This window comes from Suricata suricatta, chromosome 1 (assembly GCF_006229205.1).
Source record: "Suricata suricatta isolate VVHF042 chromosome 1, meerkat_22Aug2017_6uvM2_HiC, whole genome shotgun sequence".
Taxonomy (NCBI): domain Eukaryota; kingdom Metazoa; phylum Chordata; class Mammalia; order Carnivora; family Herpestidae; genus Suricata; species Suricata suricatta.
The window spans coordinates 60,883,967-60,911,468 of record NC_043700.1 but is presented as its reverse complement, the minus strand read 5'-3'; the positions used below and the strand labels follow the sequence as shown (position 1 = coordinate 60,911,468).

Here is a 27,502-nt window from a genome sequence, read left to right as displayed (position 1 = left end):
GTAAAAAGCAGCTGTGTCTTCTATTTCTCCCAATAAACTTCTCAAGGGTAAGAATCACTCTCCCAAATGGTCTCAAGAGCTGAAGGGAAATAATCTGTACCAGTTGTTCCTCTCCAGGCTCCATTCTAGTGTTTCCGGGTTATAGAAGTGTTGCCAAGTGAACCTGCTGCCCAGAGTACGGTTCTTGCAATATACATATCTTCTGGGCATCAGTTTGTTCACCTGAGATTGGGTTAAAAAAAATCAGTGACTCTCAACCCTGGCTTCTCATTAGAGTAATCTGGATTGCTTTGAGAAACATACCCATGTTGAGATATTTTTTCCAGGGGGCTCTGGATGGGGTTGGGGCAGGAACATTTTTTGTTTTTTAACTTCCTAGGTGAATCTAACACATAGCCTAGATTGAGAACCACTGGTTGAAGTGATCTTTTTAGTTCTTCCTAGCCTGAACTGGTAGAATTTTGAGGCTTTCAAACCAAGACTCCTCTCATTCATGGAACATTCTGACAGTGTATGTGACTTCTATTTCATTCTAGTTATTTACTTTTCTTCCTATATTCTGCCTGTGTTTTCTCCATTGTTACTATCTTATACAGTGGCAAAATGCTTTGATTTGGTTACACCCTATGAGGGTTATGAGCTAGCTCAGATCAAACTACCTTTAAAATAAAGGCATCAGGGGCACCTGGGTGGCTCAGTCAGTTAAGCTTCCAGCTTCAGCGCAGGTCATAATCTCACAGTTCGTGGGTTTGAGCCCCGCCTCGGGCTCTAAGCTGACAGCTAGCTCAGAGCCTGGAGCCTGCTTCAGTTTCTGTATCTCCCTCTCTCTCTCCCTGTTCACTCTGTCTCTCTCTGTCTCTCAAAAATAAATAAAAAACATATAAAATAAATAAAATAAAATAAAGGCATCAGCATTTATTACGGTGAGGCTCAGAGAGACCAAATAAGAGCAAAGTGGTACAAGTTAGGCAGAAAATAGAGAGGTTTCATGATCACCTGTAGGAGAACCAGGAAGGAAAGAAGAAAGTCTGTAGTATAATGTCTAAAGTAAAATCTGTCTTAAGAAGCTTTCTAAACACAGCAGCTCCTGTATGATGGTATGATGGCACCCTCAGCTCTGCATAAACCTGGAGGAGAGTGAAGGGGAACGAATAGACCCTTGGAGTCCTCCTTATATCTGACGGAGGAGGCAAGGAGACCTTCAGGCTGAGTTTATGGCCGTCAGAGTGCTACGAACCAAAGACAACTCACCCAGGTTGTGCCAGGGGAATTTTAATTTCTGCACCCAATTAGACACTGGTGTTTAAATTTGCCTGTGCCTGAGGATGGTTGCAGAAGGTTTGAAATGCATGTGTAATGACATGAAAACCTAAACATGGTAATTAGAAATGGAGGAAATGTTCATGCTATAAATAAATTCTCAGATATAAATCATGAGGTGGTGGAACAAGCACTGTACCCAGTATTCATCAGTTTTTTATATAGTATTCATTACAGTGTTCATCTTCTGTTTGCATATATATATATATATTTAAAATGAATATTTATTTCTGTTTGCATATATATATATATATATATATATATATATGTTTAAAATGAATTTGTATAAGTGAGAGAAGACAGAGGGTACTGCTTTTTTCCTTTTTATTTTCTGTTTTTCCTTCCTTTCTTTTTCCTCCCTCCTTCCCCTTCCTTCCCTCCTTCCTTCTTTCTTCCCTTCCTTCCTTCCTCCCTCTCTCTATTTTTTCTTCCTTCCTTCCAGAAAAAATTGCACCTTGCCAAGTAAATATGAGTTCCTTAAAGAAAGCTCATAGGCTCATAGTTCAAATAACTGTAATCCTGAACACATATTGTTTTTAAATTAAGAAGTAGATAGGGGCACCTGTTCGGCTCAGTCAGTGAAGCATCTATTGATTTTGGTTCATTCAGGTCATGGTCTCCAGTGGTGAGATCAAGCCCTTTGTTGGGCTCCACACCAGCTTGGAGCCTACTTAAGATTCTGTCTTTCTCCCCCTCCCTCTCCCCTGCTCATGCTTTGTCTTTCACTTTCTCTCTAAAAATCAAACAAACAAACAAACAAACAAAAACCTAATTGATTTTTTTCTTATTCAGTAATTTGTACTTTGATATAATTGGGTATTTAACAAACTTAGAAATTAACAAAGAAAAGATAGATATAGTACAGTTGAAACAGCTTTATAATATGTGAATACTTATGTACATGTCCGAAGGACCACCATACTTCTATCTACTTTTGCCTGAAGTTTCTAAGCTTGGAAAATTCCTGCTTAATATTCAAACTTACTTTTGGTTTTACAGGTAGAGAAATGTCCATTTTTTTCTTTTTTCTAAAAGCACAACTTGTTAAATAATCGGCCTACAGAATACATGCTATTTCCAAAAATGAGAGTGACCTATTTAGCCAAATTAAAAGAATATTAATAAATCTACTTGGCTTTTGATGATCTACCAATTAAGACAATCAGTATTATTGGTGATACTGTCATTCCACTCACTCCTGGAAAGACTGTCTCCCTAAATGAGAACAATTAGGAAAAAAAATCCAAAAACAACCTTGGTAAGAACAAAGTATGTCTTGGAAATATATGTTTTTAAAAAGGTATAAGAGGTCATTTCTGTAAGTCTTTCATGTTATTTTTCTCATAAATTTCATATGTGTGTATATATGTATAAATACCAATGTCTTAATTCATTGCTTTTGTTCATTCAAAATATAAATTACTTGGATAAATGCTGAAAGACTGTGAAATTGCACTATACATTCATAACGTAAGACTGTGTTGCTAATTAACATTTTCTTTGTTGGAGAACCCATAAGTCTGTAGGCTAAAGTAGATAGTCTATATCTGAATTTTTGATGAGGACTACAATAAACATAATTATTCATTTCAAAGAGAGAAATTAGTTCTACAACACCATCACACTAGTAATGCATACATTTGTAATACACATCCATTTTTCTCATTTTTTCTATCAGATATATAAAGAGAGAGCATTTTACCTTTTCCAAGTTTGACCCCTCCCAGTAGAAAGAAAGTGAGAGTTGAAAGTGAGATGCTGTGACTCTCTGTTGAGTAATTCCAATCATTCACATGTGACAGGTTACTGATGGTGTTCATTTCTGTACTTCCTACCAACTCGGTTGTTATTAAAGTGAACAGGAGAAAGATCATTATTAATTCTTCTAAGACTCAGAAAAACAAGGCAAAACCTATGGAAGACAATACATTTATGAACTTTCTGAAGAGTCTGTTACCTCTTGGATATAAATGATTACCATTAGGTCACTTAGAGACCTTTATCACCTAAATACTGAAAACTCTGAACAGCTGATCTTTTACTCCTGGAATGGACTATAGAGTAAAATGCCAGTCTCATTTTGGCACAAAAAAGTAACAGAAAGAAGTAACAGAATACATAAACAAAATTTAAAAATCTATTTACTGAGTGAGTATAAATCTAGGACCAACAGGTAGAAAATACAAGGATACAGGCTGCTTAAATATGAGAAAGAGTGTTTTCACAATTAGAGATTCTAAAAGGAAAGAGACTGCCCCAGGAAACAGTGTGTCCAAGGAAGACAAAGATGATGTTTGCGGATGCTCTAACGGTCTTCAAAGATCACATTGGAACGTGACCAAGATGATCTGTGAGTCTATGAAGCCAGTTTTCCCAATGCTATTAAAGTTACTGGAAAGGGTAAGATAAAAAGGAGTATGTTTTTTTCCCCTCTAAATAAATATGGAAAGCAAAACTACTAATTGAAGTGTTATTTTACTTTAAAAATCTTCTTTGTAAAGCCCATTTGTCTCTGTTTTCCAGTTTCAAACTTATCTGGAGATACTTGGGGACACATATGTTAAACTGTGCTAAATGTGAAATCTAGAGGTTTCGGGATGTCACTGCTTAGATCCAAGTTCAATTGCCTTCTTTGATTGTGTCTACATTTAATGATGAACTGCAGAGGTAAGTTACACTTCCTGCCATCTGTGGCCAAATAAACTCATAGTTCTGAACCTCAACAGGGCATCCAACAATGCTTTTTCTACCTTGCTATGCTTAGCACTGCCAGACTTAACAAAATGACATGAGATGCTCAGTTAAATTGGAATTTCAGGTAAACAATGAGTACTTTTTTAGTATATGTGTGCTCCAATGAGAAATTATTCGTTGTTATCAGAAATTCAAAATTCACTGATGTATGACCCTGCAGGCAACCCTTTGCTCTGTAAGGCCATCAAAAAGAAACTCTTGTTTCTACATTTGTCCGTGTATCTGTCATTTCCTCTTTTACTTCTATTGCAAAGAAAATCGTACCTATTTTCCTTGCCACGGCAATCCCTTTATTTTGGGCTTTGGGTTCCATCTTTTCCTATCTTCTCTATGGGGCTTTAACAAATAAACAGTCTGATCAGTTCTCTTCATTGTCAACTACTCACTCTTCCTCTCTCTGAGCTCAAAGTTTCTTAAATTAAAAACAAAGAGAGGCCCCTGAATTCACCTCTCTCCTTATTTATTACATTTTCTCTTTCCTTTATATGGTCCTAGGTTTTCATCTGCCTCTTGGGCCATTCTCTTCCTTCTCTCTGTTGGATTATTTTCCTCTTTCAGGGCCATTAAATGTTGCTATCCCCCAGGGTTCTTCATGTGATTATCTCCTCAGTTTATAGATTTTCCATGGAAGATCTTGACAATCACTACCTATATGCCCAAGACTTCCTACTCTTCATGTAAAGTTGCAAATCCTCTACTGTACTTTCCTGGATATCTCTCTTTGGATAGTTGTCTTGTGCCTCAAAATATTATGAATAAAACTGAACTCATCTTCTTTTAAATCTGGCAGTGTGTTCTCAATAGGAAAGGATGCTATAATCTACTCAGTCTTCTAAATCAGAAACTTGAAATCAGATATATATATATATGAGTTATCATTAAATCCTATTTGATTTACTTTCAAAATATTTTAAAAATCCATCTACTTTTTATTCTCACAGTTACCACCAACTATTCCCTGGGCCACAGCTATGTCTCTCTAACTGGTTTTTTTTCTCTTCAGCCTTGCCCTCTCCAGTCTATTTTCCAAAAGCAGCTTGAGTGATCTTCTAGAACACTAAAGTGACAGTGTCATTCTTTTCCTTAAAATTCTACAGAAATTTATCCTTGTCATTAAAACACAGTCCAAACTCCTATCTGCGGTTGATAAAGAACTCCATGGTTGGCTACCATTCCCCTCCTCCTCCTTGATGCTAGGCTACATTGAAATCCTTTAGGCCCTATCTCCCTCTATCTGGGTGGTCACATATGCCATATCCTTCTTCTAGAACAGGTTATTTCTTCTCTTAACCTACTCTCCCTTGGATTCATTCTTAATTAATAGTTTCTCAGGGAAACCTGCTTTGTTCTACTAGATGTAATGTGTTCCCTTAGCTTCATTCATGGAATTCTTTTTCACATTTGCCTGTGTAATTATTTGCTTCACCAGCTGGAATGTAAGTTGATAGGGGATGGGACCACTATTATATTTTCCACTGTATTTCCAGCTTCTAGAATGTTGCTTTTATACAGAGTAAATTCCCAATAACTAGGTGTTTACTGTGTGAATGAAGGAATAAATGAGTACCCAGATATGATGGCTGGGATGAAAACAGTCCATTTTAAGCACAATTCTCTGAGGAGCTCAGACCTATTATTAAAAAATTATCTAAATCAATCTTATAAATGCTAGTGCTTTGTCCAAAAGCATGACTATATTGTTCTCAGAAAGTGGTTTTCTGCTACGAAAACCTGAGTTTTAAAAATGTTCTCTTTCCATTTTCCCATGCCTGGCTTAAAAGTATTGCAAACTGCAAGAATTAAACAAGTCAAAAATAGACTATTTTTACCATTTTTTCATTTTGTATAAAATTTTTCATAAAGATGAGGGGCTCAGTTGGTTAAGCATCTGACTCTTGGTTTTGGCTCAGGTCATGAACTCATAGTTCCTGAGTTCAAGCCCTGCATTAGGTTCTGTCCTGACAGTGCAGGGCTTGGTTGGGATTCATTCTCTTCCCTTCTCTCTGCCCCTCCCCTGCTCGCTGTCTCTCAAACTTAGTAAACTTCAAAAAAATTTTTTCTTAAAGAAAAAATGAGAGTATGCATAATGAAGACTATGGTAAAACAATATAAACTATACCTTCGAACTTTTCGTCTAACCAATGCTAGACTAGAACATTAGGAAAAGTTATTTACTTTTGGGCTCTCTTCCTCTCTTAAATAAACCATTGATGGGATTAAATATATCTTGTTTTACCTTGTGCCACCCAATTCCCATTGTTCCCCATGGTTTCTGAATCTCCTTTAGCATTCACTGATTTCAAAGTCATTCTGAGGATTCTATTTGAGCAATTGCTGAATTCCAGAATTATTCTGAGTACTGTGGAGAGCACAAAATAGATATAAGACATAATTCTTATTCAAGAGGCTTATTTTAGAAGAAAAAGAGAATTTTTAGAAAATAAAGGAATATTAAAGTGCCTGTGTGGCTCAGTTGATTAAGTGTGCAACTCTTGATTTTGGCTCAGGTCATGATCTCACAGTTCACGAGTTCTAGCCCCATGTGTGTTGGGCTCTGCACTGACAGCATGGACCCTGCTTGGGTCTCTCTCTCTCTCTCTCTCTCTCTCTCTCTCTCAAAATAAATAAATAAACATAAAAATAAAGAAAAGAAGGGAATACTAAATTAAGTGCTACTGACTACAAAAGGTTGTGGGAACTTGAAGAAAGAAAAGATCACTGTTGACCAGAATAGTTTGGGAAAGCCTCATGTAGTGGATAAAAATGAGATGAATATTGAAGCACATCAAAATATGGGCATTTGGAGAGGAAGAGAAAGACACTGGGAAAGGGGACAACTGCACTGGATGGCATTTGAATGCTACTGTCTTGTTTTTTTCCTGCTTACAATTCTCTTTCCACTTTTTCTGGAACTGATGCTGTTCTTTTTGTTAATGAAATGTCTCTTCCCCAATTCACCAGGGTCTGGAGGGGTTGCATTTAAGTCCAAGCTTCCCACCCAAGGACTTTGTCCAAGCATAAGGCCCAATGCACCTGGTGACCGTGATTAACCCAAGGATGTGACTTAGAGCAGGCTAATTCTATTCTATCCCTGGGATTTTACATGTAACTGCTTGAAGAGAACATTTCTCTTTTCTGCTAAATCAAGGCTGGTAAGATTCAAGCCAAAAGCTCTCTCTGCCCACACCATTTCTTCCCTCTGCTCTCTAGAGGAAGCTTGCCTGCAGTTGGGGAAAATGAGAACAACACAGAGAAGAGAGAACCACACTGAGCCTCTGCAGTCCCTGAAGTCATCTGTAAATCTGGATTTCCTATGTCTGTGGCTAATACATCCCCTTCTTGTTTAAGCTCATTTGAATTGGTTTCAGTTGACTTAAATCTGGCAGTAGAGTCCTGACCAAAGCAGGTAGCAGGCGAAAGAATGAATGTGGAGAAAGAATGAAAGTGTAGAGAAGAGTCAAAAGGGGACATAAGTATTGAGAAAGAAGGCACAGATCCAAAGCAATCTCGGGAGAAATAAATGATGGGTTTTGGTTAGAGACTGGATATAACCAAAGCAGAAGAAAAATAGTCAAAAACTGGAAATTCAGGGTATGTGTGAATGCACTGATATGACTGGAAGTAGTTGCAATGAGGAAGTGGGTTTGAAGAGACACAATAGACAAACCATGACATCTGAGTTCCTGGTAAAGTTGGGACTTTGTAAGCCTATGGTTTTAGTAAGAGGACCAGCACTTACTGGTATGACAGTGTAAAAACAACAAGAAAGTAATCTATTTTTGATTTGTGTCAGCATTCAATAGAATACAATAGAAAACTATAATTATCTTCCCAAATTCATCCTTTCAATTTCTCTCTTCCTACTTAAGGTCCAGGAGAAGCATAGCATAGAGAAGTGGTTCTCAAAATGTGGCCCCTTAGATCACCACATTTGTATGGCTTCGGAGCATTTCGGAAATGCAAATTCGTGGAGCTGAGCCCTGAGAATGGAATCAGAAACTCCTGGGTGTGGGTCCAAAAATCTGTATTTCAATAAGCCTTGTGGTCCATGCTAATGTCCACTAAGGTTTGAGGACTGCTGGTGTAGTTTTTTTCTTTGTATGTTGGTTCCACAGCAGGTGAGGTAAACTACCACTTAGTGCTATGATTTCACAGTGTAAGAATAATTCCCTTAGAAAAATTCATTTTCCCTTAATCTATACATTCAGAAACTATATGCTGAATATATTCTATCTGCCAGGGACTGTTCCAGGTACTGTGGACACTGGAACAAATCTGAAACAGCCAATCTTAAAAATACCTACATGTTAGCAATTAAAAATTATGCCATGGGAGTCAAAAGTGACTCCCAGGGGACTTAGTGTTGCTTAGAGAATCATGAAGGTGTCCCTAAAGAAATTACATTTCAACTAAAAAGGAATGACTAGGATGTAGTCTGGTGAAGGGCAGAGGGGTGCTGTGAAGACATTTTAAGCCCTTAAAGGGACAGGCCTGGGCACTTTCAGGGGACTGAAGACAGACCAGAAGGAACAAGTCTTCATTAATGATGGGTGTTGAAGCTGGAGAGGCAGATTTGATAGCTAGATCATGCAGGGAGTTGTAAATCCTATTAAAAATTTTGAACTTGCCACTGAGGGCAATTAAGAGGTCATTGAAAAGCTTTAAATATTGGCTAACATGCTCTAATCCACGTTTTAAAAACTTAAAAAAATTTTTTGTATGAAAAAGGCAAAGCCTTTCCCACTGCACGGCTATGGGTGTGATAGCATGATGACTTCAATTCCCTGTACGTGGTAATTGGCTAATAGAGAAACCTCCTCTGAATAAAGCTTCAGTGAGGGTGGGAAAGAGGGTAGGGCATCTACATGGGGACCAAATGCCAGGAACAGAAAAGGAGGAAGGGTTTAGGAGCTTCTTCTGCTTTGTGGTTGTGGCTGAGGCTGGTTCTGCTCATGCGTGTCTGAAGCAGCAAGACTGCAAGTTCACAGGCAATTGCTGCTTCTCTCCCTTGCACAGAGGACCCTGGTGCTCAGGCGGGGTCTGTCTGGAGGCCCTTTTCCTGCAGATGAGTGCATTTAGAGATATCATTCACTTCCCAGACATCACAGTTACCTGTCTGAAAATGATACCCAAATCTATATGTCCTCCCTGGCTTTGAGAAGATTTTCATTTTTAGGATCTTTGTGCTATTGCCCTGTGCTATGCTAATACATCACATTAATGACAGTTACAAATATGCAATTGTTTAGTGTTGATCTCTGTATAGTTCACTAATGCTTGAAAAATTATACAGAACCAGCCATGATGCTCTCCTACCTTTCCCTGACATGTCTCATATCATGCTGGAGAGCGGACCCGCAGTGTCATCGCAACCACAAACAGCCTGCCTGTAACTGAACTCATGTCTTTTCAAAACCAGCTTGCCTCTGACCTCTTCTCCCTTTACTTTAACATCAGCATTTACTGTCTCCCAAGTTCCAACGTTTGGAGTCATCCTTGACTTCTTTATCTTATGCTCTCACCAAGTCCAAGCACCAAGATTGTTTCCTTTCATCCAGTGGAGTGCCAGTATGCCATCTGTTTCTCCCCTTCATTACTCTTGATCATCCTAATGCTACTCACCTCAAAGGATACATCTACCCTATTATAACTTGTTCTCCTAAATCTCGGTTCCTTTCCCAATACATCTCCCGGGACACTGGGCTTACTCTGTATATGCTTTTCTTCATCAGGCCTATTTATTTAGCAAAGGTTGTTCCGTATTATTTTTTACAGTGAAATTTGTTTTTCTTAAAGGGATATTATATAGAACCCCATTATATACAAGAGATAATCATGAAGATTCTCTGATTGAAGATAGGCTAACCGGAGCACAGTCTCCTTGATCTGTTCTCAGTTTTTGAGCAGGCTCTTTGGTACCAAAAGGCTCATCGAGAAAGTTTGAGAACAAAGATGTGCAGAACACAGTTAAACTCTTTGGAAACATATGCATGTTTTCTCTACAAATTCTTTTTGTTTGTTTTAGTTGTTATCTATCTATATAAACTCCAACCTAGTCATATAAATTCACACTAAATTCTTCAGTGCACAGTGACATTCCCTCATCTCTGTCTGGGCTCATGATATTTCCCCTGCACTGAATGCCCGGAATGCCCATCCGTACATCTCTGCCAATCTAATTCTACCTTTCTTGGTCCCAATCCCACCTCTTATGGGCTTTACAGATTGTTCCAGCTCTCAAAATGTTTTCTTTCTTCAAATTTCTGCAGTATTCCTTCTTCTTTTTGTAATTCACCCTGTACTATCTTGAATTTGCATCTTTTCACATATGTGTTTAATTTCTCCCACTAGATAATAGGCCACTGAAGGAAAGAATCAAGTCTTTTGTTGCATTTTGCCTTCAGCATCTAGTATAATATGCAGCCCTAGTGTTTGCTTAGTGGGTATATTTTGATGATAACTCACAGCAAGAAATCATAACTATAGGCCCATCAATCTTACTTTCATTAGTAGAAGTCTAAATTAAATATCTTGTCTTTGAAAATGTTCCTTTAGAGTAGTGCTTTTAAGTTAGGAGAACCAGCCACTATGACTTTAATTGCCAGCATTACTTTTTTCTCCACTTACCATTAGGCCTACAACTAGCTTCTTTTACTGACTTTCATTAAATTATGCTGGAAGTAGATTTGGGGAATGACAACAGAGGTTGTAAGTGGGGAGTTCTTAGTTTAGACTAGAAATAGTGTTTTCTTCCATCCTCCAACACTTTAGCAAAGTCTCACTTAAATCATATTCAAAGGATTGTAAGAAACTTACATCAATATATAAATCAAATGGTGTCACTTCTTTCAAGTCTCTGAGCATGGTTTACACGGCCCTCTCCACCTCTCTTCCCTCCTCTGCACCACCCATCCCCTCCTTCACCACAGTCCAGCCACAGGAGCCCACTTTCAGTTCCCTGGATTGCTAAACTCCTTCCCAACTCCTGGCTTTGTGTAGTGCCACCTTCTGCCTGGATGGTCTTCCCTGTTTCTTTCCTTGATCAATTCCTGTCATCCTTTGAGCCTCAGTCAGTTTGTCACCTCCTTAAAAGAGTTTTTCTCTAATCTTGCAGAGTAGGTAAAGCTTCCTTCCTTATCACAATTGTAATTATACGTCAGCTGTGAAATTGTTGTGTTCCCGTGTTTCCCATTAGACTGTAAGCTCTAAGATGTGAGAGACTGCACAAGTACGGTAATATTTTTAATGCCTAGAATTGACGTATCACAGATGCTTGAATGAATCCATGAATGGACATTTTATGAATATCTTATAAAACCTTCAGAGAAACAAACTATTATAATATTATTTACATCCAGAGCTTAATTCCCCTTGTCCTTTCTTGAACGGGCATGGGCAGCATTTTCTGGGTCATGTGATTCACATGAAACACACACACATACACAAATTTTCTAAAGCAACTTGGACTTTCATAAAATGAGCCCAAACAGCTAAGCATTATGCAACAAAACTTCATTTGCTCCCAAACAGAATCTAACCAATTTAAATGACTGGGTATAACGTGAAAATGTAAAACTCTCTGTTTTGTTTAAAATTATCTGATTCGTGCATACCAGCATGGAAATTCATATAATTCTTATTCACATTAAGTTATTCTGAAAATGCATATGGATGGATAAAAAGTGGGAGAAAGACGTCTCATGGATATGAAATGTCTACATGTTGAAACCTTTTAGTACATGATTATCACTAAAGTTAATATGTTCTCCTTCCCTGAAGGCTCCAGCACCCCCACTGATATGTCCATGACCTGTTTCTGTGTCCTTTCAGTCTTGAATTACCCTGCTGAGTCAGACAATTGGAGAACAAATTAGCACCAACTGTAGAGATTTTTCTCATTCAAAAATCTGACCTTAAAATACCCAAGTCTTAAATATCTTTCCATCAGGATGCTAACAGTTCACCAAATTTGCATTAATGGACTTCACATTTCACACACTCTCACTCATATTTATGCCACTTGTCTCATCTTAAGTAAAATGGGTACCAGACCCAACTGTTTGCCAATTCATTTAAGAGGATCAATCATTATCCAATTAAGGGAAGGGGAAAGGGGAAATCTAATTCTATTCTAGAATAGCTTTCAAACCCCTGGATACCTCCATATTCTTCTCAGGCACACCTTTTCCTGTTTTATTACCTTATGTCCAGTCAGGCAGATAATAGTATGAAAAAATGTTGTTTTGAGGGTAGGTGTCAAACACACACCTAACTCACAGTGGGAAGAAACGTATGTGGATGGCATCAAGTCTTTCTCTATAGTGACTGACCTGCATATTTTTAAATTATCAGACTTGTCATGGTAGGTGGCAGGAGACTTCTGCACAGAGTTATTCACCTGGAACCCGGCAACATCCACACACTTGCTGCCTTCTGCAACTGCCAATATTTCAGCGGTAGAGTCTGCTTCTGAAAGTCCTTTCTTGATGGCTTCATACTGCCCAGGACTATGCAAGAGCTGCTGGTCCCTGTGGTGGTATCTGCCTTTGTTTTCCTTGAGCTTCCTTGAGGATCTCGTGATCTCAAAGGATCCTCTTGGCAGGGAAAGACTGCATTCTTGGTACCTCGTGCCTTTTCCTCTGCAGAGATGTAAAGAGCAACTCTCACATTCAACCGGCTCTTGTTGCTTTTTACCTTTGGATTCCAAATCTACTGGATCCATTCCATTAGGAGCAGAAGACCCATCCAGGTTTCCACATGGTTGGTTATTTCTCCTTCTTCTTCGGGACAGTCGGAATTTAACTTGGGCTCTTCTTTTTGCCTGAATCCAGTGAGTTTCGTCCATGGAAGAGGAATCTGAAGAATCTGTGTAAAGCTCACTCCATCTGGGGCTTATGATCTGGAGGTGAAAATCATTTCTTCTCCCTTTTGCTTGTTCTTCTGCATGCTCATATCTCTCAGAGGCCCTCCTCCTCCTCCTAGGCCTCTGTTTTACTGATTTCTTACCAGACTCCTTCCTAGCAGGGCTGAGCACCACGACAGGGGTGCATTGCTCAAATGCATCTTCTGACATGTCATGCAAGATGGCAGATCTAGACAAAGCAGCAGGCAAAGGATGGGAGATGGGAAAGGAGAGGAAAGCCATGGGAAAACAGAGAGAGAGAGAATGATGAAAATGATAACATGGACCAGAAGTTGGTAAATAAAGACCAAATGAAGAAAATGCACTGAAGGGGGGAAAATTAAACCAGTATAAATTGTCCATGGACAATGCAAGGCAGAAGCAAGAGCCACACAGTCTCAGAACACAGGAGAAGAATACACGGCATTGGTCTAAAACATATTTAAATAGGATCATTTGCTGAGCACTTACCTGCAGATGTCCTGAGTGGATGGACAGACAGACAACCTTGACTGGCTCCTGGGAGCTGTCCCTGTTGTTGGACTGCTTGCCTGGAGAAACAAGTTAGATAATTTGGCATCTTGGTTAAGGTAATACATGGTCGATATCTTGCTTTTTTTCCACATATTTAAAAAATTGCAGCAAACGTGGCTGCCGGTCATGTTGCTCATAACGCAGCTCACAACACATAGGAAGTTAGAGGGTTCGTTTTGCAAAAGTAAAACTTATTTGAGGAACTTGGAACAGCTGAGATGCTGTACCACTTTGCTGTTGCTTCATTTATGAGAGAGGAAGACGATTCCACAAGTTTCTGTTCTATTTACTGTAAACATTTGAATGGAATGGCTCAATTTGCCTTGGAAGCAGTGGGTAACACTTGAATATCCCATCATACAAAGGACATAAAGGCTATTGGGTGACAAAAATGATACCAAGCTGGGAAACCTAAATAATCAAATAGCCCTTAGACTGCTAGATACCGTCTGGAATTACCATTAAGTTACATCAAGTCCCCATAAGCTAATATATTTGAAAACAGTTTGTAATATTAAAAAAACCTATAGTTGTTACTATTATTATTTCATCACTGAAACTAATAAAATCTGTCCATCACACCACTATTGACCTTTTGTACCTTTTATCCCTGTGGCCATCTTAAACCTGAGGATCATAGAGCCTTAAAAAATTCAGATTGTTAGCCCAAAGTTGAGCACATTTCACCAAACTCTTACCTTTGAAACACAGCATTTTCTTAACTAAATTTGACCTTTTAAATTCATATTTAATACCGATGATGATGATCAATCAAAAGGTAGGAGGAATTGAAAATTTGCTGTGTGCCAGGCATTGTGCTGTGGCTTTATCAACTGTTCCCTAAATCTTTATTATAATCTCACACATGGAAGATAATAACAACTAACAGTTTTAAGTCAATACTATGTTCTAAGTAATTTTAGAACAATCACTGTTCTAAGTAATTTTCATGTGTCCATTAGTTAATGCTCATAAATTTCCATGTTATCGATAAGAAAACTGAAAAACTGGTACTGCTTCATATAATTAAGTGCTAGGGCAGAGGTTTGGGACGAGGAATCTTGCTCTCACATTTGTTCTCTTACCCACCTTGTAATGCACTTCTCCTTTACACAGGAGGAAACAAAGGGAGGAGGCCTACGTCCAAATTTAGACCAGTATGACCGCACAGATGAAATACAGTTTTTACATCAAGAAATAACAGTGAAGGTAGAAAGATTAACTCTAAATTTCAAAGTGGCTCTAAGAATTCCCATATTAGAGATAGACAGTTGTAGGGTCCAGAGAAAGATAAACTATTTCTAAAACCCAAAATTGAACTCAATAGCTTTCAAGAGGAGGCATGATAGGCTGAATAATTCTGCCCTCTGCTCCCCCCATCCCCTCACCTGCCCCAAGATGTCAACACCCCAATCCCTGGGATTTCTGATTATGTTTCCTTACATGACAGGAGTGACTTTGCTGATATGATTAAGTTAAGGGTAGTGAGATGGGGAGGTCATCCTGGATTATCTTGATGGGCCCACTGCAAAAACAAGGGTCTTTATGTGAGTTAGGGGCAGAGACAGAATGTTAGGGGCAGAGATGGAAGATGGAAGGATGGGAGCAGAGGTCAGAGAGGAAGGAAGATGCTACACTTTTGACCTTTGAAGACAGAGGGAGGGGGCCCTGACCAAGGATGCAATTGGCTTCTAGAAGCTGGCAAAGGCTAGAAAATGGGCCCTTCCCAAGACCCTCCTGAAGATGCAGCCCTACTGACACCTCAGTTTTAGCTCAGTGAGACCCATGTTTGACTTCTGACCTCCAAAACCATAAGACAATAGAATTGTGCTGTTTTAATTCAACAAGTTTGTGGCAATTTGTCACATTAGCCAAAGGAAACTATGGAGAAACAATAGGAGATGAGGCCAGAGCTAATCTTAAAGGCAAGCAGGAGTTAATAAAGAAGAGATCAAAAATATTCTAGGTAGAGGAAACAGGAAGTCCAGAGGGAAGGATGGTGTTCTCAGCATGCTCCCACAGACTGATTAACATCTGTACATTTCTGGCTTTTACTTTTCAGAGGCTCCCCTATCAATCCATGAGCACTGTATTTTTAAAATACTTTAGTGTCATTTTTGAACACCAGTCCACGTTTGATTATGTTCTTCAAGATTCCTATCAAAACTCACTTATTTCAAAATTTTAATTCATATTAACTTCATTTCTGCATCCACAGAACAGATACATAGTCTATTTTCATAAAATATAAGCATTCCTGTACTCTATGCTGTAAAGAGTAAGATTTGTTAGATTGCGGACCACTTATCCTATACACATCCACTGAGATTAGCAGGGAGTTCTGCATATAGCAGTTGCTGAATAAAGTGGAGTTCACTACTCATTCTCTTTTAAAAAAAGCAATGCAGCCGAAGGTAACCTAAAACCACTGATGACATTGTAAAAGTGAACTAAAATGTGTTGAGCATCATAATGGATATCTATGGCTAGCTACTTAATGATGCGTTGAAGCCGATTCTATGAATCTGTATATGGAAAAGAAGTTGAAGCAGATATAATCATAATAAATGTCATAATCTCACATGTCTGAGCCAATGTATGTTCTACAATGAGAATGTGATTTGTCAATAAATAATAACATAGAACATCTAAAAACATGCAGCTTCCCTTTGGAGAGTTTGTGGTCCACCATGACGCTGAATCGAATAGCACTTATGTCTGTAACTCTTAGTATTTTAAAAGTAATAGAAATCATCCATAATGTCCATCAAGAATCCTCAAATAGCGTGTATCCAATAGTAGTTTATACGCGTTTGGTGTGGGGGTGAGGCAGAGGCTGTCGTACAGATGGTGCTGTTAACACCTCCTCTGTCCTTTTGGCTTTCCTCTGATCTTGTACACAGACTGATTTCCACTTGAGTGCCTGTGCCTCTTGGGTGCTATGCCCTGGCTTTGGCACCAGGAGTTCTGCTTGGCTGCACACAGGCACAACCGGGAAGTGCAGGATAAACTAAAACCTCTGGGGACATCTTTTGGACTGGAGTCAGTGAATAAATGCCAGAGATTTCCCATTCTCCCAAAAGGACAGTTCTAAAGTGACTCTCAGTTTCTCAAAAGATCCCAAGCTAGATAAGGCCCATTGACCCCTAGCTCATCCAGACACCTCTACTGGCATTTCCCCTTTCCCTGTCTTTCTTCTTCGAAACCTATAGTGCTTCCCGGGATTACTTCCTAGAAAAACTATCTGCGCCCAGCTAAGACAGTGGAATCTATTCGACCAGCTGATTGATATAAAATTAACCTTAGCTTGTGTCATGTTAAGTTTATTTGTTTATAAACATGAATTAATAAGGGTCTCTTGTAACAGCTACTATAGTGAGTTCTGGGAATAAAGAAAAAATAGCATCCTGAGGGGTTTCTTGTTTAGTGGAAAAGAGATTCAAATGAACAGGCAGTTTTAGTATAGTCTAGTATATCTTGATAGTCCAGTAATGGGAGTTCTGATGAAGGAAGGGAACCTGATATAGAATAGAGCAGAGATTTAAAGTAAGTGTGCTCTAGGACCCTTGAACATCTGAACCTCTGAACAAGAAAAAGTGAAGGTGAACCAAGTGTTATAATGACTGGGGGAGGGTGTCAAGTGACATAAGTGATACAAAATCAGGATAAAGGAACAGACAGAGGTCTTGTATGTCACATTGAAATGCTTGGATTGTATCCTCAAATGAATGGATGTCTTTAACAGGTATTCAGCAACAAATGGAAATGATTAAATTTGTGCACTAGAAATCTACTTTGGCAGCTAAGAATTGGAAAGCTCAGGAGTGACTATAAGCAGGGAAAAGACTTAGAATTCAGTATATTCAGGATGCAGTAGGGATTGAGAAAAGGGATAGTTTAAACAATATAATCCTAACTTGTTCTATTTTTTTAATTTTTTTTAATGTTTATTTATTTAGAGAGGGAGAGAGAGCTCGAGTGGGAGAGGGGCAGAAAGTGAGAGAGAATGTGAGAGAGTGAGAGAGAAATACAGAAAGAGAAAGAGAGAGAGAGAGAGAGAGAATCCCAAGCAGGCCCCATGCTGTCAGTGGAGACCCAGATTCAAGGCTTGATCTTGAATATGGCTGGAAGTGAAATCAAGAGTTGGACATTTAATGACTGACCCACCCAGGTTACCTGGTTGTTTTATTTTTAAATATGATAAAAACTATCTCAAAAATCAGTTGAAAAAGTATCATGGGCAAACATCTTTAATGTTTAATGAAAAATTTTTAATAAAGTTAGTGGGATGAGTGGTCAGAGTATACTTTTATCAGGGATCAAAACATAGTATGAATTTTCAGAAATTTGGAGAATATTTGTATGGAAAACTATTATCTAGCTATCTATTTCTCTCTTAGTTTTTTATTCCTTAGTACCTAATAAGGTTGCATTTCAAATTAGTGGGAAAAAGCCAGGTTATTAAACAAACATCCTGGGGAGAAACGACTAGTCATTTGGAAAAATGTAAAGCTGAATCCCTTCCTCATTGCTTAAACTGGTTTAGGTGGATGAGAGACTTCAATGTAAAATAAAAATAAAACTGAAAATATGAGAAGGAAGTATAACTAAGCATGTTTATAATATTGTGGAAGGGAATCCCTTTCTTAGGATGACATGAAATAAAAAATTAACATAGGAAAACACAGGTAAGCATGATAATTAAAAAATAAAAACTTCTAATTTACAAAAAAAGCAACACATGCACTCATACACCAACATTCCTCCAGACAAAACTCAACGCCATAAATAATGCCATGTTTCATAACACATATGATAGCCCAATAGCTAATTTCTCTAGTACTTGGGGATGTTTTACAAATTAAAGGAAAAAAAAAAAAGGAAAATTGGTAGATCTTAGAAAAAACTGAATAAAACACACAGACAGGTGGTTCACAAGGGAGGAACTGCACAGGGTTTTTGGTCACATGTAAAAAGCTGCTCAATCTCAATAAGCAAACAAATGCAAATTCAGTTAACAATGGCCCTTACTTTCATTGACCAGATCAGCACATTTAAAAACAACTGATAACACCTAGTGTAGGGAAGGTGGGGGAAATTAAGGATTGCCTTATATTGTTGAGGTAATTGTAAATTGGCACAACTTATTTGGAGGGCAATTTGGTAAACTTCATTAAAATAGAAAATGTCTATGGTATTCAAGTCAGAAACTCTACTCAGGAATCAATTTTATTGAAACATCTGCAAAACTGCCCAAAGATATGTTCAGTATAACAAGAATACTCATTATAGTATTGTTTGTAATAGCAAGACATTGGCAATCACCCAAATGTTCAGTTGTTAACATGGGAATACATAAGCCATATTAAGAAATGAGATATACCCGGATGCCTGGGTGGCTCAGTTGGTTAAGTGTCTGACTTCGGCTCAGGTCATGTTCTCGTGGTTTGTGGGTTCGAGCCCCAGTGTCGGGCTCTGTGCTGACAGCTCAGTGTCTGGAGCCTGCTTCAGATTCTGTGTCTTCTTCTCTCTCTGCCCCCACCCCCGCTCATGCTCTGTCTCACTCTCTCTTTTAAAAATAAATAAATGTTAAAAAAATTTAAAAAAAAGAAATGAGATAAACCATGCACGCACACAAAGTGACACACATGAATGTGTAGGATGTATTTTTAAGTGAAAAGTCAAGCTTCAAAACTGTATGTAGTATGATCTCATTTGGGTAAATAATGCTTTCAGGATATGTGCTGTCATATGAATAGGACACATTGGAGGAGCACGCATCCAACCATCAGCAGTGATTATCTTTGTGAGATAGGATTATAAGAAATCTTTAGTGTCCAGGCTATATATTTTATAATATGTAAAATTTTAATTTTAATATAAGAAAAATACATGCTAGTGATGATGTCATGAATGACAACTACTAATATTGAAAATCAGTAATGGTATTTCCCCTCTAATATTTATTTATCTATTAACTATTTGCTTAAAAATTTATTTATTTATTTTGAGAGAGAGACAGCAGAGGAGGGGTAGAGAGAGAGAATCTCAAGCAGGCATGTGCAGTCAGTGTCAGTGTAAAGCCTGATGTGGGGCTCTGACCCATGAATCATGAGATCATGACCTGAGCTGAAATCAAGAGTCAGAAGCTTAACCAACTGAGCCACCCAGATGCCCCTCCTCTAATATTAAAATTAAAAAATATATATATATTATTATTTTTTTGAGATGGAGAGAGACAGAGCATGAGCAGAGGAAGATTTGAGAGAGAGAGAGAGAGAGAGAGAGAGAGAGAGAGAGAGTGAGGGAGAGAGAAAGACAGAATGTGAGGCAGGCTCCAGGCTCTGAGCTGTCAGCACAGAGCTTGATGTAGGGCCCAAACCCATGAACCATGAGATCATGACCTGAGTCGAAGTCTAACGCTCAACTGACTGAGCCACCCAGGCACACCTCCCTCCTCTAATGTTTAAGTGATGAAGTCTTTGCTTATTTATCCTCATTGAATTTCACTTTCATTCCTCAATTACATGTACTTAACATGATATCTACATAAAAGAATTGTTATGAGGATAACTTGAAACCACTGATCAGATAACGGTGGAATATACAAGAGTAATTGGTCACTAATCATGAAAATATTAGAATTCTTTTTATTCACTCCCAGCAAATCATGTTTTTTTCCCCACAAGTGGACTCAATGGCATCTTCTCATTCAGAGAGAAGATACATAGCAGTCTTAGGTCAGCGATTGTCAATCCTGGCTAAAAATTAGAATTGCTGGGTAAGTCTAAAAAACAAAAAAACAAATTAACCTCCAACTGGGCCTAATTGCAGAATCTTTGAGGAGCAGGACCCAGGGCACAGGACCTGACCATCACTATTTTTAAAAGCTGGCCAGTGACTCAAGATGCACTCTTAATTCAAAGTTAAGAACCACTGACTTAGGTCAGAGGGGACATAATTCAACTTCTAATTTCATATTTTCAGATTTTTTCCCCCCTGAGACTCCAGTAATAATATTTTTTGTTTTCGAGATGAAAGTGTTTCTAAATTCTCAAATCCTACTTTTATACATCCAGAAGAGACCTTGGACTTCTGGGTTTCGTTTTACTACCACCTACAGTGTACGAAGATAAAGGCTATGACTTAACTTTACAGTTTACAGGAAGAATAATTACTCTCTGCTCAGTACTACCTGCTGCTGGAAAACAGGAGAGAGAGAGAGAACAAAGGATGAAATTCCAGTGTCCTCCCTTTCCATTTATCCACCCTGGGCCGAACAAGGTTTGGGGAGAGGGTGTGGGGCAGGACAGGGTATGTGTAACACTCACTGGAACATGCTTGCAGGAAAATCAAGAGCATGATGCTTGTCCTTCCTTTCCCTGGAAAGACTGTAATCTCTTTCAGATCAGCTTTTCAGTGGGTAAGGGAGGTTCCTAATACAGTGCTCATGCGGTAGAGTAAAAGTGACAGAGGCAGATGGACCTGTGCCAGCTTTCCTATTCATCCAGACTAGGGTAGACTGAGGAAATCCAGGTGTTGCCTTCTGCTTTCATGAGTGCTTGAAAGGTAAATGAGATTGCTAGCCTATGGAAGAAAGCAAGGGTTATGAAAGTTAAAGTCAATGTGACTTTGTAATAAGGGTCACAGAGAAGACTATCAGGCAAAGGGCTGGCAATGACAGTGAAAACCCAGATGGGTTGGAAGGTCAGCTCTGCTTGATTGCAACAAAGAGCCAGTCACCAGATCTTGGTGCCTTAGCAATAAGTCTGGTCAAAACCTGAAGAACAGAACTTTAAAGAGAGGGCCCTGCCCTAGTATATACTGAAAATTGAAGTGATAATGAGATGAAACCTTGAAAGACTGGATGTGATTAAGTTTTGAACTGGTAAAGACAGATCTTTTTTTGAAAAACAAATCATATATTTCCCGTACCAGCAGTAAAGAGAACTCAAGAAGAAGATAAAGGCAAGGAGCTCAGTTTGAGAACGTCACACTTTTTCCCCCTGTATTGTGCAAAATATGCCATACTTCATCCTGGGGGCCCTGTGGGATACCTAAGAAATTGTGTAGCAAATAATCTACCATTGGCTGATTATAAAACCTAGGTGTAGAAGAAAGTGATCTTGAAGTTGAGTCTACATAATCTTGTGGGTTAGATAGGATGCATTAAGAAAGATGCAGGCCAGACAAAAGGAAAAAAAGTGGAATGACAAGTTGTCTTGAAACGTTCCTTGCAGCACACCAACTTTTGGGAGGAACTGAACATTCTTTCAAAAAAAGGAATGCCAGGGGTGCCTGGGTGGCTCATGTGGTTAGGCATCTGACTTGGGCTCAGGTCATGATTTCATGGTTTGTGGGTTCAAGCCTTGCTTTGCGCTCTGTGCTGACAGCTCAGAGCGTGGAGCGTGTTTCAGATTCTGTGTCTCCCTCTCTCATTTGGAAAGCCAAATGTATCTTTGGCAATTCATGCCATTATGAGTGAGACCTAGAGCAAGACTAGATTCTTTGAGAGGTATAAAAGGGAAGCTTCAACTAATGTGGCAGAATCCAGCTTGCCTGGAAAGGCCTTGGAAGCCTAACAAGCAGAGCTCCTCTGGTCTGCAGAAGTCAAGCTATGCCAGCCTACACATCCTATTGGGAAGACAGCTGAAAACAGAGATGGAAGAGATTGTCAGCAAGGACGGCATAGCAGGGGATTTGGTTTGAAGTACTAGCTTTATGGTACTTCAGGACCCATCATGGTACCCAGGCTACCTGGTGAAATTTATGCATCCCAAGAGATAACGAAACAGATGCACATTGTTGCCTTTGGAAGCCCATGTCACATCAACTCAGTCCACTTCTGATAGTTGCAGACCTAGTGAGTAATTCCTTTATGAGTGCCAATGGACCTCCTGATGAGGATATCGCCCTCAAGTGAGTGCAACTGACTTTCTACCATCTACTCCTAAAACCACGGAAACACATTTGGCTCTACAGAGGTCTGAATGCAAGGGAAATAATACCTCTAGGAAAAAACTTAAAAAAATAGTTGCCAAAAGCTGGTGGATACATCATCTATCCTGTCCCTCAGGTAGAAAATTCTGAAAGATACTTTGGATATCTCTCAGGAGTCCTATTAAAATTATAACTGACTTTGGGGCATCTGGGTGGTTCAGTCAGTTAAGCGCCTGACTCTTAATTTCAGCTATGGTTATGATCTCATGGTTTGTGGGTCTGAGACCCATATCAGGCTCTGCTATCAACACAGAGCTCGCTTGGGATTCTCTCTCCTCTCTTTCTAGCCCTCCCCTGTTTTATTCTCTCACTCTCTCAAAATTAATAAGTAAACTTAAAAAAATCATAACCAACTTCAAAATGCACCCTTCAATTGACTTTTTACCCCTCCTTGTCTCACGTCCTCTAATCCCTTATTTGCGATTCCTCGGATGACTTCTGAAGTATACCACCTGAACCAAAAGTAGTCACCAGTATTGCTTTGAAGGGAAACCAGACTGAGAGATAGTTGGTAGGAGAAATAGTACCAGAAAACGGACTCACAAAATAGAGTTTAGGAGCTGGGTTACTCATGGTCAAAGATCACAGGGAACTCTTTGGTAGTAAGTGAGGTGGTGACAATTCCTTGTGAGCTGTAGCATCACTGTCGCTGGGTTGGCTGAGGTACAGGTGATGGTGAAGTGTGCAGTAGCTCTGGAATTTGTATTGTAAGAGCCAATAGTAATTATAAAGGATATGGACTTACTTGGCTTTGCTAACTGCCTTGGAGGCCTCAGTGAAACAGAATGGTAGGTTCAGTTTGACCAAATACTAAGTGAGGGTACTTTATGAAAGCCTGTGTATAAGTATAGCCCAAAGTACAGAGATGTTACCTCTAGGGAGCCCTCAGCCAAAAGGGAGCAGAAGCTGGTGGATAAGTCATCAGCCTCCTGTCCTTCAGGTGGTTAATCCTTGGAGACTTTCTTTACATTTCATAAAGAGAGTCTGATAGAATTAAGCCCTGCTGTCACCTCAGTGATCTCTCTACTACCACCCTTCTATTGGTGTCTCTTTTTTTGTCTCAGTTTCCATCTCTCTCACTCGTGATGCCTAGAGAATGCTTTCCAAACCAGCAACCTGTACAAGTCCTTGTCTCTTCCAGGCTCTGCTTCTGTGAAAACTTAAACTCAGACTCTGGAGCTTTAGGGTGGGCTCTATCATCAGAGAAATTGGCTGGCTGTTGCCATTGCACGTGCTGGCCTGGACTATCTCCCATGCTCCTGGAGATGTACGCATTCTCCATCATCTGAATCATCTACATGCAGGTCTGATGCCCAATCTGAGTCTCACTGCAAGAAGATCAAATTGCAACCCTGGCTCTTTCCTCAACTCCATGCAAGTGATTATCTAGAGAGAGGAAAATATTCTCATGGTTCTTATTGACTCTCATTGTTTTTTTACATTTTTAAATGTATATTTATTTTGACAGAGAGAGAGTGCAAGGCAGGACTGGAGGGAAGAGGGAGAGAGAGGGAGATAGAGAATAGTAAGCAGGCTCTGGGTTCTTGGTGCAGAGGTTGATGTGGGGTTTGAACCCATGAACTGTGAGATCATGACCTGAGCCAAGATCAAGAGTTGAACACTTAACCAACTGAGCCACCCAGGTGCCCTTCATTTTTCTACATTTCGGGTCTGTATACCTATAGAACTTTGAGATCTATCTTCTGAAGATATAATCCCAGTCATTGCCTTTGCCTTATCAAAAGGCTTCAATGGTTTCTGACTACTTAATAAAGACAAACAGATAGGTTTGGGATTTTGGGGCCTTTGTGTTTTGACTCCTGTATACATTTCTGGTATTTATCTCAACCATTCCTCTTAATTCTTAGGTTTTAGCAAGACCTAGCTTATTTGTTTGTCAGAGTAATTATATGAAATTTATCATATTTCCAAATATGTCCCAAACTCTTATTTCTACACTTTTTTCCAAGGAGGAAAGACCAAAAGCAAAGCTGTGGAATTTTCCTTAAGGCCTGTCTTATTTTCTCAGCTTTACACACAGCCATTTTCCTTTGAACTCCAAGGCCTGTTAAACTTCTCTCATGGTATCACCCTTGCTGTAGCATTTATCATCTGTGTTCCTGTCTAACCATTTCCAAACGGCCACAATGCTCCACAGTTAATCATTTTTTGCTTCTTTTCTAGATTGAGAAAAGAGGCTACGTCTTACTCATTTTAGAAATCTTCATAGTGTCTTGTACGTAGCAGGTAGCTAATAACAGGTTGTGGGGTTGAATTGAGCTTGGTGACAGTTGAATTGAGCTGCACTGAGCTTGGTAATAGTTGGACTGAGTTGAATTGACCTTGGTAAATCCTGTCCTGATTGCAGTAGAGATAGAGATGACAATCATATCACAGTGAACCAAGAGAAAGGGCTCCATTCTTCTCTGTATAAGAGGCAATTCTGCTCTCTAACAAAATAAATGAACTGAAGCCAAGGTTTTATATAATTTTTGAGACCTTTTCCTTGGACTTTGAAGTTAAAAAGCATATCAAATGAAAGCTGTATCTTCTGTTTTCTTTTGAAGAGAGGGGTTTCTATTTAGGAAGTAACATAACTATATTGCATGGAGAAGACTATGTCTTTCAACAAGTTTTAAGCTGGCAGGGTCGTTTAAAAAGAAAACATAGTAATTGAAGATAAAAATGAATTAAATTCTTTTAAATGCATGGCCCTATTCAGCAGCAATGAATTGTTTTAATTCACTAGTTGGTACATTATGAGAGCTTGATAATTTGTTCATCCCTTTAATAGGTGCAAGATTGAAATGCGACTGGGGAGGAAAAAATAACAATTGGCTGGATGAGCAGAATAATATGTTCTTTGAAATGAAGCATTCTTTGTAATGGATGTTTATTTCAGATGATTACATTGTACAGTGCATTTAAGTGGGAAAAACAAACAAGAGGCCAGCTGTACTAATTTTATCAAAGTTATTTATATCAGCAGTATAATTAAAGGCAGTAATTTCAAATTAGGTTTCCTGAGAATCCATTTATAGGCAACCCAAGACAACTTGTCTCTATGGCATCTAGGCCATGATTATGCTCTGGGGGCAATGTTAACTACTGCCAATTGGCCTTGGCATTTTGAAAATTAATTATTGTTTTGAAAGATGCTGAAGCTGTTGCCTCCCGCTGCCCTGACCAGTTTAGATCCACTCCACTAGGAGAGACTGATATATAATTTATGGATGTGACAAAGAATAATCATGCGTAATCATTTATAAATGGCTTCTCTTATTTGGTAATACATTAATGATACCTTATAAAGAATGATTCTGGAGTTTCAGATGGGAAATGCTGCTGCAATTTTTAAAAAGCCTCTACCAATTTCAGCAGTAGTTCATAAGTAACACATTGAAGAATTTAGTATAAAATAAAATATTAAACTGGCTCTAGGGAATAGAAATGGGCCAGAAGCTGAAGGATACTTTTTTGGCTGTAAAATAATATTTAATGACTAAATAAAGTAACACACTTAGAGATTGTATTTACACAATCTCAAGGTCAGGGGAACTTTATAAAGGAGACCTGGCCTAGCCCTCACCTGACACGATTATTATTCCATTTAGAACATTCTCAGCAGGTGATTATCTAGCCCGTGTTTGGCTAGTAACAGAATTCATGGTCTCCTGAGAGCATCCCTATTTCTCTGACCAAATCATCTAACTGTATCATCTCAGTATCACACTGAAGTCAATTTCTCTGTGGCTTCCAGCACCAATTTTAGTTTCACCTCTAAAACCACACAGAATTTGCTTACTCTCTGAGTCTTTCTTCTTTATTTTTAAGTTTTTTAAAGTTTATTTTTGAGAGACAGAGAGAGAGAGCAAGAGGATGTGTGAGTTGGGAATAGGCAGAGAGAGAGCGAGCGAGAGAGAGAATCCTAAGCAGTCTCCACACTGTCAACATGGAGCCCAAAGTGGGGCTCGAACCCACAAACTATGAGATCATGACCTGAACTGAAATCTAGAGTCAGACACTTAACCAACTTAGCTACCCACGTGCCCCTCTGAGTCTTCCTTCTCTATCAGAGTCCTTTACTACTTATCGATCTTCATGTCTACTGTATTCTCATACCCTATCCTTGACCATAGTCTAATGCAAGCCTGGAGTATACTTTTGGAGCAGTGGGTCATTAACTTCACTGGAAACACAGGATGCCAGTGATAAATCTGGAAAGAAAGATTTTACACAATGATAGGACTTCAGTGTTAGGGTAAGTAGTATTCTACATTATTTGATAAGGAATCAGTGAAGATTCTGATTAGGAGATAAGGATGATGACAAGTGTCCTTAGAAAAGATTGGTCTACTTAAAGATAAAATTTTTAAAAATCCATTTACAATAACACCCGAACTATAAAATACATACAAATTCATTCATACACACAAATTCATAGAGGGTCCAGAAATAGATTCACAAAAAAGATCAACTGATTTATGACAATGGAGTCAAGATAACCCAATGAGGAAAGAAACATCTTTCAAAGACATGGTGCTGGAATGAATGAATATCCATAGGAAAGAAAATAATCTCAATCCTTACCCTACATATTAAAAATCACTTAAAATGCATTATTCAAAATAAAAAGCTAAACTGTAAAACCATGAAAATAGAATAGAAGACCTTTAAGACCTCAAACAAGGACACAATTTTCTAGATGAGACACAAAAAGGACAGATCTTATAATAAATTGTTGGTGAATTAGACTTTACACAAATTAAAACCTTTTGCTTTTAGAAAGCAAGAGAATATACAAGCTACATATTGCATAAAAAATTTGTATATATAAAGAATCCTTAAACTTTTGTTACTCAATATGTAACTCAATGTTGGGGTCCATCCAGCCAGAAGTGCTGTGTGGCCTTTGGGACCCTGCTTCCCCTACTTGAAAATGTGTACGCTTGACTGCTTGACCTAAATGGATCAGAGACTGGAGTTAGTTCT

General features: G+C 38.8%; 1 protein-coding gene across 1 annotated transcript in view; it reads right to left on the bottom strand.

Moving 5' to 3' along the window:
- The window catches only part of LOC115291690 (E3 ubiquitin-protein ligase MARCH1), a 336,178-nt gene that overhangs the window by 70,277 nt on the left and 238,399 nt on the right, over positions 1–27,502 (bottom strand). The window contains exon 4 of the mRNA XM_029939232.1: positions 13,448–13,527. Within this exon, the coding sequence (XP_029795092.1) occupies positions 13,448–13,527 (80 nt within the window). The remainder of the gene's footprint in view (positions 1–13,447; positions 13,528–27,502) is intronic.